Genomic DNA, 12834 nt, shown 5'->3' on the forward strand with positions numbered 1-12834 from the left:
TAATACATCAAGCATTGGAGTAAATCAATATCACCCTTAATTATATAATAAAGTGGCAATTTTAGGTTCACATGTATTTGACATATTTTAGGTTCACATGCTAATGTGCTACCTATATTTTAATTTTTAAAACTGATAAATCAAAGCATGTGATAAAAATTGTCATCTATGTGCGTAATTAGGATTAATATTCTCATTCTTATGTCCGCTTGGGCAGCTCAGTTGATCACAGAGGTGAAGTTTGAGAATAATAACTCATGATTAAGTCTAATCTCTGTGTTCAGCTGAGTTACTATGATTTACATCCTCCCAGATGCTCTGTTGGGTCGGGGTGTGAGAGGCTCTTGGGATTGGGATTCAACATCATGAGAACAATATGGATTAATATTCTCACGCTCTTATAATAGATTAATTAATTTGACTATTCATGCATATTTCAAAAGACCAAAATTACTAATCAACCTTTAAAATATTTTTATTTCAAATTAGAAATTCATATCGATAGGCGTACTAATCTTTAATTTGTCCTAAGTAGCATGTCTTTATTAGTGTCATTGCTAAAATCCGGATTTTTGTGGTCTCGAAGAGTAAAGGGAATCCAAGATAGTAATTAAGGAATAATAACCCAAATGAGAACGGTAATAATTGTATTGAATAAGATGTATATGACAACTTTACTGACTAAGGAAATATATACAAGATGAATCATAGGGAGTCATAATAAGACTCAAATACATAGAGTCCTAATACTCTTCCTCAAGCACACGGTATGCTAGTAACTTGTAATTTGTCCTTAAGAAAAGAAAATCTAGGATTAGGCAAAACTTTTGTAAATATGTATGGAAGTTGATCTTTTGTTGAGATGAAATTGACTTGAATATCTCCAACAGCAACTTTATTTCGAACAAAGTGATAATCTATCGCAATGTGCTTGGTATGATCATGGAAGATGGAATTTACACACATATAAGTAGCACCAAGATTATCACATCATAGTTTAGAGATAGAGATACATGGAACTTTGATCTCACGCAATTGTAAAACGATCTAAGTTACTTCAGCACAAACATCTGCTAGAGCTTTATATTCAGCCTTAGTAGAAGATCTAGCCACAATTCTTTGTTTCTTACAGACACAAGATATAAGATTAGAAAAGACAGCAAAACCACTAGTGGACTTACGATCTTCAGGACAACCAACCCAATCAGAATCAGAAAATGCATGAATTTCCTTTGACATTGATTTCCGTATACGCAACCCAAACTGAATTGTTCCTTTAACATACCTCAAGGCACGTTTCAGTTGCTCCCAATGTGATGTGGTAGGAGCATGCATGTGGCCATGGCTGACAAAGCTGATTAACTGCAAAGGATAAATCAGGCCGTGTAACAGTGAGATACTGTAGTGCTCTAGCCAAACTCTTGTACTGCGTCATCATATAAGTCTGCACTAAAGGGAACAATTTTCGAAACAGATATAGAAGTAGAAAGAGGTTGCATTCCGCCATTCCAGTACGTTTCAAAATATCATTCATATATCGATGTTGAGATAATAGGATTCCATCAGCAGGTTTAACAGTTTCAATGCCAAGAAAAAAATTTGGTTCACTAAGATCTCAAATCTTGAAAGTGGCAGACAATTTTGAGAGTAAGTGAGTAACTGGGGCCTAATAACTTCCCATTACAAGAATATCATCCACATAGACTAACAAATAAATCGGTGCAGAATCTTGAGAGAAATAGATGGATGATTAGGACACCGACTTCGAATTTCCTGGCGGTGCTGCACTAAACTTTCCGACGAACTACATGGACAACATCAAAGGAGAAAAAAACAACCAGATGAGAACTGTAATAATTGTATTGAATAAGATGTATATGACAACTGTATAAATTAGGGGAATATATACAAGAGGAATCATAAGGAGTCATAATAAGACACAAATACATAGAGTCCTAATAACCCAATTAAAATACTCGTGTATGAGCCTGTTTCTTTCAAGTTATCCAAATGTATTGCACTACAAAAAAATGCAAAAATAGCGATGGAAAATTCCGTCGCTAAAAATGAAAAAATCCGTCGCTAAAGCAATTAGCGACGGAATTGGTCCGTAGCTAAAAGTGGCGTCGCTAAAATTTTGCAATGCAATTTTTATCCGATTTTCCGTCGCTAAGCTTAAAAATATCAGTCGCTAATTTCCTCTCCGCGACAATTTGAATGACAAAATTTGTAAGGAAAATAGCGACGGATATTCCATCGCTGTATTTAGCAACGGAAATTCCGTCGCTAATTTATTTTTGTAGGTGCAATTTAGCTACGGTTTAAAAACAAAAATATCCGTCACTAAATTTAGCAATGAAAGTTTCCGTTGCTATTTCGTTTTCATCCTTTGTTGTTAGAAGGTATTTAACTATGAATTTACTACGATTTTTGTCAATCGTCAAATGTATTAAATTTAGAAAACAATTTCTACCCATTAATTTTTTTTTTTTTTTTGAAAGTACCCATTAATTAATATCATATACTTGTATTAACCCTATAACATAATACTTCAATAATATAATCATAAAATATATTATATTAAAAATTTAATGTCAATAACAAAAATAAAAGTAAAAAATTGTAAAGGTTTACATCATTAAAAATGGTACCAAATATACTAATACACAATCTATAGCATAGTCCTTTTTGTGATGCTTTTTGATGGATGAAAGATGGACCTTTCTCATGGCTTTGACTAGTGAGAATTTTGAAGCATTGACCTCACTTGTTGTCTTGAGACGCTGTGACATATCTACAAGCTCTCCAAGTGGGCAATTCTCAACACCTTCAAACGCCAGCAATGGCATTGTCCTCTCCAACTCATCAAGAAAGCCATACTGCATGAATAATTAAAATTGGTACAGTAGTCATTCATGACAATATATATATATATATATATATATATATATATATATATATATATATATATATATATATATACACACACGAAGAACGCCGCTGCGATAGAGATGACCCGACGACGACTTATGTTGTACGAAGAACGCCGACCGGCGATGATGGAGGCAGTCTAGGCTGACGATGGACACAATGAAGCATGGGGACGATGGAAGCTAAGGATATGAGAGCGTGGAGTACTGCAATGTTAAGGGTTAATAAGATTTCAAAAACCCTAGGCATATAGCGACCGATCAATATATCCATAGCTAAAATAACAAAAAAAAAAAAAAAAAAAAAAAAAACTGGCCTAGTATACAATAGCGACGGAAATACGAATAGCAACGGATTTTTGAATCCGTCCCTATATAGCTACGGATTATTATTTCTTGGAGGTGGGCGTGCCTGAGTGGTTATCAGACATGACTAGAAGAATCTTGCCGCTCACGGATGTTACATTTGCTCTCTATTATTATGTAAAGAATCATGAGTATTTTAAAATATTAGATAAGATTAAGAGAGCAAAACAAATATACAAGTTTTTCTAATCTCTCATGTTCTATTTTCTTGACGATGACATGATGACGATGTTTTATACTTTTACTCTAAAGCACAACTCAACTAGTCAACCAATTCATAATAAGTTAAGAAGTTTTGATTTGCTAATACCACAAGGTGCAGGGTCCAGAATCTATAATGCCTATATTTCTTTTAAAGAAATTCTTGAATAATTATATATTTCATGCGAAAACTTGATTGAACTTAAGATTAAAATTAAATACATACTCAATTTATAACCTTAATTAATATGATAGTCAAAGCGGACTAATAATATGTACCGATAGATGTTTAAGTAAAAAACTGATATACATATTCAATTGCAATCGTTATGCTATGGACCTATGTCCAGCATGCATTGTGGACACGGTAACGCTGCTGTTAGTGGCACCGTTATTTTTCAGTTTTTTTTTTAAAAAAAAAAAAAAAAAATTTCAGACCACTTCGTTATAGAAACATATGTTCATAATTTTATCACTATATGTTCATAATTGTAAGTTCATAATGTCAGAGCTTTGTGTTCATAATTCCATAATTGTATATTCATAATTTAGTTAAGTCATTTCGAATGGCTAAACATGAAATACGAACAAATCCCAGAGTCGACGTCAAAATGAAATTAATTGGAAAATGCACTCAGGATGCCAAAACATATAATCTACCAACAGTATCAGATATTGATGCTATTGTTGTTGGTGATTTAGATCCAATGTTGGGTGAAAGAGATATATTGACATAAACAAAATCAGGTATGCTTAAGAGAATTACTGAACTTAACCTAGCATACCTCCCACTTCAGTATCTAATTTTGTTATCATATGGTGAAGATGGTTATAGAGAGCATATCTCGTGTTGAAAGACATATTGATAAAGGAGCACGAGATAGTGTTTCTCTCCGCAAATATCTTTCATTTCGTATTCATGAGCGACTTAATGAAATTTCAACATTTTTGTTTGCTAAAAGATTATTTCAACAATTTTTAGTTGATGGCTATACTCTGGTTGAATCTGCTCGACTACTTTATATTCGTACGCATCAAAAAAGTCTACGATGTGGATCATATAAAGGTCTTTTTGATGCATTGACGCATGGAGAAGTTCAGCCCAAGACTCAGGGCAAGCGTATTGTATTGCCTTCTAGCTTCACAGGTGGTGCTCGATATATGGTTCAGAATTACCAAGATGCTATGGCAATATGTGGTTGGATTGGTTATCCAAATTTATTTATCACCTTTACATGTAATCCAAAATGGCCAGAAATACAATGACGGTTGGAAAGGCGGAATCTGAGACCTGAAAATCGTCTTTGATGTACTATGCCGAGTATTTAAAATAAAATTGGATACTCTGGTTAGGAGATAAGAAGTGGTTATATTTTTGGAAAAATTATAGCTGGTATGTGTAATTCTTCTTAATTTATTAATTATAGATTATTGGCAAAATTTCTCTATATGTTGATATTCATTGTTTTGTTGCAGTGATTTATACTATCGAGTTCCAGAAGCGAGGATTACCACATGCACACATCTTGCTCTTCCTTGAGCAGCAATTTGCAGCTAATGTTGATTCTTTGATAACTGCAGAGATCCCTCCAAAAAATACCGACCCTGAATATTATAAGGCTGTTGGTGATTTCATGATTCATGGGCCATGTGGCGTGGCAAACAAGAAATCACCTTGTATGGTCAACGATCGTTCGTTGCTTAAAGCATTTTTCCAAAAAATTCTCTGAGACCACTAGTCTTGATCTTAATGGGTATCATGTTTACAAGCGCAACGATAATGCGAATACAGTTGTCAATAGGTAGATGACTTGTCAATAATTTTAATAGAGTAAATACCCAAAATGGTCCCTCGACTATAGCTAAATTCACAAATTGGTCCTTGACTTTCAATTTTAACCAATTAAGTCCTTAACTTTGCAATTTTAACACGATTTGGTCCTCCGTCTATTTGACCGTTTGTTGACTGTGATTTTTGAGGATATATATGTAATTTCGTGGTCAATCGTTGATTTTTTAAGGTTCCGGTTGCATTTTCAGACCGCACTGTTACATTTGAATCCACCGCCGAAAGCAATCTGCCAAATCTTGTCGCCTTTCTTCATCCTCCCTTTGGATTCAATGTAGTTGAGTTCGTACCAGAGTGAAGAAGACAACGTGATTCCGAACCGGTGCAGCGTCATCCTGGAGGCCTCCATGTGCTTCGGTGAGAGCTGCGGGTATTTCTGGAGATCGTCGATGACGGCGCGGGTGCCGGCGTTAATGCAGAAGTGTTCGAAGGACCAAATCGTGTTAAAATTACAAAGTTAAGGACTTAATTGTTTAGAATTAAAAGTCGAGGACCAATTTGTGAATTTAGCTATAGTTGATGGACCATTTTGAGTATTTACTCATTTAAACGGAAATCATATTTTAAAGCTATTGAAAAAAACAAAAAAACTAAAAACTTAATAATTTCCCACCCGTTTAGCCCTAATTTCACAAATCAACTCCATCCTCACTGTCGCTGAACCCCGTTCACTTTTACTAATTTAAAAAATTTTTACTCTTTCCTTCACTGGGAGCACAAGTAGCAATCAACATTAGCTGGTAGTAGTAATCGGTATTACGATGTTACTACTCTCTATCTCACGCTCAATTCAATGATTTGAAGAGGGTTTGGCAATGGGAGCTGCTAAAAAATGCAGGATTTGGTGGCCGGACCATCTTAGTTCAACCCCTCAATTGAGTTCACATCCTTGTCATTTCCTGTTCGGCTGGTTCATCTCATCCTCTGAAGCTTTTCTTGACATTGTTATCGCGTTCTCTTGCAGTGAGCCTACTCTAAATTCTTCAGCGAGTTGCTTGGATCTTCAGGTAAAGTTTTACTGAAAAAGTTATAATCCTTGTATTTTATATTACGAATGGAATTATAGTTTTTTGTGCTTTAATCATGGGAGAGACGTGGAATGGTTATGCTGGATTGATCTCCATTTTATGATTTTATCAATAGAAGCAACAGCTCTGTTTGTGCAGTCTTGGCTAATCTTCAAGTTTTTTGTCCTCATATTTTCATAGCTGGCATTGTTAAGCTCAATTCAGTAGTCATGTAGTGTGATGATTATGCAGAAATAACGTTACACAAAAACCTCTCATCCTAACTTCAATATTTTAGAGTTAGGTTAAGAGTAGGTCTTTATTTGAGCTCACTTCAACTTGATTATCTTTTTCATTTGATTGAGTCTGCTCTGTGGAGTTGTAAAACTTTGATTTCTTATAATGCTTAAGTGTTTTTTTTCCTATATAAGGTTGTTTTTTTGGTTGTGATTGTTGGCTACAACCTCTCTCTCTGTCTCTCTAGTCAGGGGATGGTGGATTGATGGGTTCTCTAGCCGTGATCTCTTTCCTTTTCCTAGAAAAAATTACTACTGTACTGGCTTTTGATACTTGAATGTTTGCAAAAATCTTGTGTCATTAACCAGGGTATTCTTCATGAGATAAATAAAAATCTACCTATGTTTCCGCAAGATGATTGCAAGTTATCTTTACTTGGTTGTTATGTGGCCGATGGTGGTGATCGCCAATTGATAAAGGTTGGAGCTGAAATAAAAGCAGTTGTGAATTCCAGTGGTCAGAGGATTTATTTTTCTGGTGACTCTGATGGCCAAAATACTAGTGGAAGGATGAATGGCAAGTTAAGCTATGGGTGTCACAAGTTTGATGTTTTAGCATTGCAAAATAGTTCACCTGCAGAAATCAACTGGATCCAGCTTGCCTATGATCGTTCGGTAATATGTGGTAGAAACATAGCACTAATTCCTAACTTGCTATGCTTAAAATGGAAGGGGTTGGTTATAACTCAGTTAGATGTCCATGTATGTAAGTCATGATTACTCATTCTAGTATTTTTATCTTGCCATACTGCTTTGTAGTATCTTATATCTTTCTAACTTTGTTCAAGTAAATTCAGGTCATAGTTTATGAGACCCCTCTATTTGGAAGTCATTACTATTCACTGGGTTATTGTCCATCTGAGCAAGTAACAGCCCATTGCAAGAAACCAATGTGGGTTGAGGATCTTTACCAAATAAAGCCAGTCAAGCCACAAACTGACTTGGTAATATTAGCTTATTAAGATGGTGGTTATTGTGTGGTTTTCTGGTTACTAACTTCTGTTTTGTTCTCTGAAGGCAGAATATTGTGATTCAGGCAATTAACACTGCAAATGCTACTAAGGTGCTTTTTGAGTTGCATTTTCCTGCCAAAAGATCCATTGCTTCATTTCATGTTTTTTCCATGTAAGATCTTCAAAATCTTGAACTCCCTTCCCTCTTACCCTGTCCTTCTCTTTATCTATTTGCTGTAATAGTTGGACTTGTCACATTTCAGGTTTACAAACTCTGCATGGCCCTTATTTGCCATATTTCTCGCATTGTTGTCAACAATCTTGTTCATCATTCTTCAGTGTTTCCATGTTGTTTGGAGCTATGTATCACGGTCTTATATATACACCATGTTGGTTAATATATTTTGTAAGACCTGCAAAAATATTAAGCTCCACTTTTCCCAGCTATTGTATTGGCCAGTTTTCCTTCAAGATTCCAGTCTCAGGTATTATGTTCGCCCATTTTTCTGTTCCGTTGTAAATGTGATCACTGATCAAATTAAATTTGACATTACACTGTTTCTACTTCTAGTTCATTTCCCTTTACAGCTCTATTTCTTGAAACTATATTGTGAGGATCAAATATAAGATATTGTAGTTAAGTCTGGAGAGAACTCATTAATACATGGGGATTTTGCAAGCCTTTAACTCTCCAATGCATCAACTTTTGTTGGACGTAAAACAAAGTTGATCTTATCCTTACACCTCTGCATTTGTTCATCTGAAAAGATAATTGCATGGAGGTCTACTGTGTGTTGAAATGTGAACTACTTACGCTAAATGTGATTGCTTAGTTCTCAAAATTATCAACATTCAGGCTAGCAGTTGAATTCATTGAACTTTTATCTGCTAATTTGAACATTGTCTTACTCATAGTGGAAGGGAGCAATGTACTCTTTAATAGGGTATAAGAAAGGAATTATATAAATATAATAGAGGCTATTGTTGTGTGTTTTTGGCTTTGTTGTTGATGTTCTAGTTCTTTTTACATTTAGCATGTTTCTGTTTTGTTTCTTGGAACATTTTCATCCTAATGGATAGAATTACAATGGCTATTGGGGGAATTCATATTTTTGTTGATTTTTGGTACCAATGCATGTAACTCATGAAAATGCTTGCAGAGTGCATGTAGTTGATTTGGACTAGTAGCATAGTTTGGGCCATTTGAGAGTTGTTTGGAAATAGGAGATGCAATTAACGTCTTGTTGGTGATAATATACCCCTAGTCCATTGGGCCAAGCAGCCCAACCCTAGGCATAGGCCCAATGAATAATACAGGATGACCAAGCAGGCCTGGGTGACATGATCAAGGGGTTTGATGACTCAACTCATGATGGCAGGCTAGTCTTCAGTTGGGTGAATCACTCAGTTGCTTGGGTGAGCCATGCCTGAGCAACAATGCTTGGGCAGGCAGGAAGTATGAATTAGGTGAGGAGAAGGTATACAGTTTGCGAATTAGGGTACAATCAAGGGTCTTTTTATCCTCCACTGCATCACATTGCCATGCCCATGCTGTGGGGTTCATCTCACTTTGTTTAAATATGAAAACTTAGGATTGGAGGGGGACTTTGCAGATCCTTTTATATTCTTCTATCACTAGATAGTTAGGTACCCTGACCAACTTGTAACCTCCAACACTTGCACTAAACTTTACTAGAGAAATAAGAGAAAACATCCCTTCTTCTTTGTGCTTTTGAGCGTCATATAATCCCAATCCTTAGTGATAAGTCCCCATTATACACCAAGTCCTTGAAAACACATCTACTTAAATCTCAAAAATGGGGGGAAGGGGTTGGGGTTGGGGTTGGGTGGGTGGGAAGTATAACCGGATATGTTGGGCAACCCCAATGCCTCTCATTCATCAGTAAGATCTTAAGGAGTTTATATCCATTCAAGAGTTGAAACCTTTTACTTTTCTACATGTTATTTATTTTTTAACAATCACATCTTATTTTCGATTGAAAAAGGGAATCTCATTTTACTGCAGTTCTCCCCCTTCTTGATTTTTCTGATCCTTGTATTTTCATTTTTGGAAATTTTGTAATGTTTAATTTTCTTACTGTTTAGGTGTCAATCTTGTGTTGAGTATGCTGAGATGGCGGCATTACGTAAGCACTCCATGTGGTCAAGTATTGTGGTTGATCTTCTTCTAGGAAACTTGCTTAGCATTCTATTGTATTCTCGAGCAGAAGCTGCTTGCCTGTTCGTTTTGAATTCTGCTGATGGCATAACTAACCATATTCTGCGTACTGGTTGTGTGTGGCTGATGGGAAACCCAGCTGGTTTCAAGTTGAATACTGAGCTAGCTGGTCTCCTTGGGATGGTTTCTCTTAATGCTATTCAGATATGGTCCACACTTTGGCTATTTCTGAATTTCTTCTTGGCTTATCTTATGAAAATGATTGCTGTATCTGGTAGTCTTTTTGGTCTGACTACTGCTGCTGCTTTGACCATTGACATAATCTCATTAGCAACTATGCACTTGTCTGCTCTTCATTGGTTACTTTCACTAATCTATTCATGGCAGATACAGGCAATATCAGCTTTGTGGCGTCTTTTCAGGTAGTTACATCACAATGTTATGTCTTGGTATTACTTTGAAGAGGGTTACTGTTTCTTCTACTTCTGTTTTTGGCGCCCCTCTTAGTGGTTTCCGTAGGATGAAAATTTTCATAGTAAATTTAAATTGAGTTTTATTACCTGTGTTAGTTTTATTTTTGCAGATGATGGTATTATTTTTCTGACTTGTTGAACTGGATACAGGGGCAGAAAATGGAATCCTCTTCGGCAGAGATTAGACAGCTATGGTTACACAGTGGAGCAACATGTTGTTGGCTCACTTCTATTTACTCCCCTGTTGCTTCTACTCCCAACGGTTTCTGCATTCTATATTTTCTTCACAATTTTGAATGCAACTATAAGCTTGATATGCATAGTTATTGAACTTGGGATCTTAGTTATTCATGCCACACCATATACTAAAGTTGCTGTTTGGTTGGTGAGGAAGAAAAGATTTCCTTCTGGGATATGGTTTGAAATTGTGTCTAGTCAATGTGATGTTACCAATTCTTCACACACTGGGTCTGCGGCTGAAATTAATCTGGAACCTAGTGCACATTGCTTCAAATCATTGGCTGTGGTTTCATTTTTGCGTGGCAACTGTCTGAGCTTAAGTAAGTGGAGCTTAGCACATCATTGAAAATGTATGATATTAATATAAAGGAAATGACTAATGGTACTAAGCAAATTGATGTCTTGATCGCCTAATAATCAAACTGGTAGATACTTTTGTGCATTTAACCTAAAGTTGCCTTCTTGACAAGAACTTGTTTCATTTGCCTGAGAATTTAAATTTCTTTTATGCTGTACCTCTGGATTTCCATTGGAGTCAGTTGTGTGGATAATGGATATGATATTCTATTGTAATTTGTAAATGGCTTATTTTATTGTGTAGCAGAAGGATGTTCTTTTTAACAGTAACATGCACCCAATGTTAATTTTATGAGATAAAGCTTAGTCTTAAAACTACTTTGAGAAAGTCCTCAGTTTAGGAAGAAGATCACTTTTGTCAAATCGTTATCTACTGTTGAACTATACTTGCTTGCTGTTTGTTTCTTGCGGGTAATATTTAATGGTTAAGCATAAATTGCACATTTACCCTAATGCATGTACATTGACTCAGGAGAAGTTGTTTCACCCCACTATAGATGCGTGTTTTCAGCAATTTCAAGGTCCTCGATGGCATTGTCAGCTTATGGAATTCTTACGGGGAAAAGGTTAACATTCATTTGGCTTCCTAGGTGTTCATTTTGTGATGACTCGAATTTGTCCTACTGTTTTCCTTATTGCTTTTACTCTTGACTCTGCAGTATTTCGTATACTCTGGGCACTGGGCAACACATGAAGTTGCCATGGATGGTCATCCCATGCAAAGCCTATTGGCGTCTTTGTCGTGATGCAATCCTTGCTAGAAGGGAAGACTGATTGCAGCTTGTAGCATTAAGCAGATAATGTTTGGTTCTTGCGGTGGCCTATCTACAGTTCCAATTTCACATTTGATATCTTTTATCTAGTGCCTTTAAATTGTTTTCTCAGGTTAATGCAGTTTTAGTTTTACTTTAGTTTTTATTTTCTTAGTTTCTTTTGTTATACTGGCAACCAAAGCATCCATATTTTGTACTTAGATAATGCAATTTAGGTTAATGACGCCGACTGACAATTGGTTTAGTTGACAGACCAATGTTTCATCCTTGATGTAGCATGTATTCTTTGTCAGCTCAATTTTGTACCCTTTGTTATAAAATTGATTGGTATTATTGATGTGTGTAACAATAAGTTCAAAATCAAATCACGAATACGTAATGAATATAAAATAATACTCCCTCTGTCTCATTTTATATGTTGTACTTACAATTCATTGGTTAAATCAACTTTTTTTTCTTTGTTTATTTTTTTTAGTATTTTTTTTTACTTATTTTGAAATTGAATTTTTGTGTGTGTTTAATAGTACTTTTAGTATAGTTTCTAAATATATAAATTTTGTATACTAATACTAAACTTAATATTATGAAAATTGAATTAAAAATAACTTTGGTGAAATCTCATTAATCGAACCAGATATATAAAATGAACATTTCCTAATGAGTCTTCATTTTCTTGTGCACAAGTTTTGTATGTGGAATGTTTTGGGTTGTTTCCTTCACAATATCTTAATGCTATCCAATGAAAATTTTATTACAAATTCATAAGAAAATTAACTACTATCATCACTATAAATAGTTATGTTTGGTTAACTAGTCTACCTGGCTTATTATATGAAATATATGGAGTAATATTTATTTTCATATTGGTATAGGAACCAAATTAAAGAAGCAATGACGACAAACTTGAGATATTGGAGGATATCAAAATAATATTTTATTACATATTAAAATTTACTATAAGAAAATTAATTACTATCAACGACACAAGATTGATAATAACTAGATTGGAAAATCACTGACACCGACTCTCATTAGCCCTTACAAATCCAGGACTACCAAGTTCCAAATGAGACAATTTCCATTAATGTTGTCTTATGCCATGACAATCAATAAGAGCCAAGGTCAAACTTTGTCGAATGTTGATTTGTTTTTTAAAAAATCAGTATTTGTATATGACCAATTATATGTGACTATATGGAGAGTCAGCAGT

The 12834-nt window shown here is 35.1% G+C and overlaps 1 protein-coding gene across 5 annotated transcripts; it reads left to right on the forward strand.

Moving 5' to 3' along the window:
- Positions 1 to 5990: 5990 nt before the first annotated feature.
- LOC109182736 (N-acetylglucosaminyl-phosphatidylinositol biosynthetic protein gpi1) lies at positions 5991 to 11922 on the forward strand. 5 transcript variants are annotated; one of them, XM_019332907.1, is made up of 10 exons: positions 5991 to 6353; positions 6959 to 7351; positions 7447 to 7593; positions 7671 to 7774; positions 7866 to 8087; positions 9709 to 10203; positions 10405 to 10814; positions 11324 to 11417; positions 11511 to 11658; positions 11779 to 11922. In XM_019332907.1, exons 1-9 carry the CDS (start codon positions 6162 to 6164, stop codon positions 11623 to 11625), a joined length of 2172 nt encoding a protein of 723 aa, XP_019188452.1. In that variant the 5' UTR covers positions 5991 to 6161; the 3' UTR covers positions 11626 to 11658; positions 11779 to 11922. The 5 variants fall into 5 exon arrangements, with proteins under 5 accessions (XP_019188452.1, XP_019188451.1, XP_019188450.1 ...); XM_019332906.1 differs by having other exon boundaries at positions 11511 to 11634; positions 11683 to 11922; XM_019332905.1 differs by having other exon boundaries at positions 5992 to 6353; positions 11511 to 11922.
- The last annotated feature ends 912 nt before the right edge of the window (positions 11923 to 12834 follow it).

This window comes from Ipomoea nil, unplaced genomic scaffold, assembly GCF_001879475.1.
Source record: "Ipomoea nil cultivar Tokyo-kokei standard unplaced genomic scaffold, Asagao_1.1 scaffold1074, whole genome shotgun sequence".
Lineage (NCBI taxonomy): Eukaryota > Viridiplantae > Streptophyta > Magnoliopsida > Solanales > Convolvulaceae > Ipomoea > Ipomoea nil.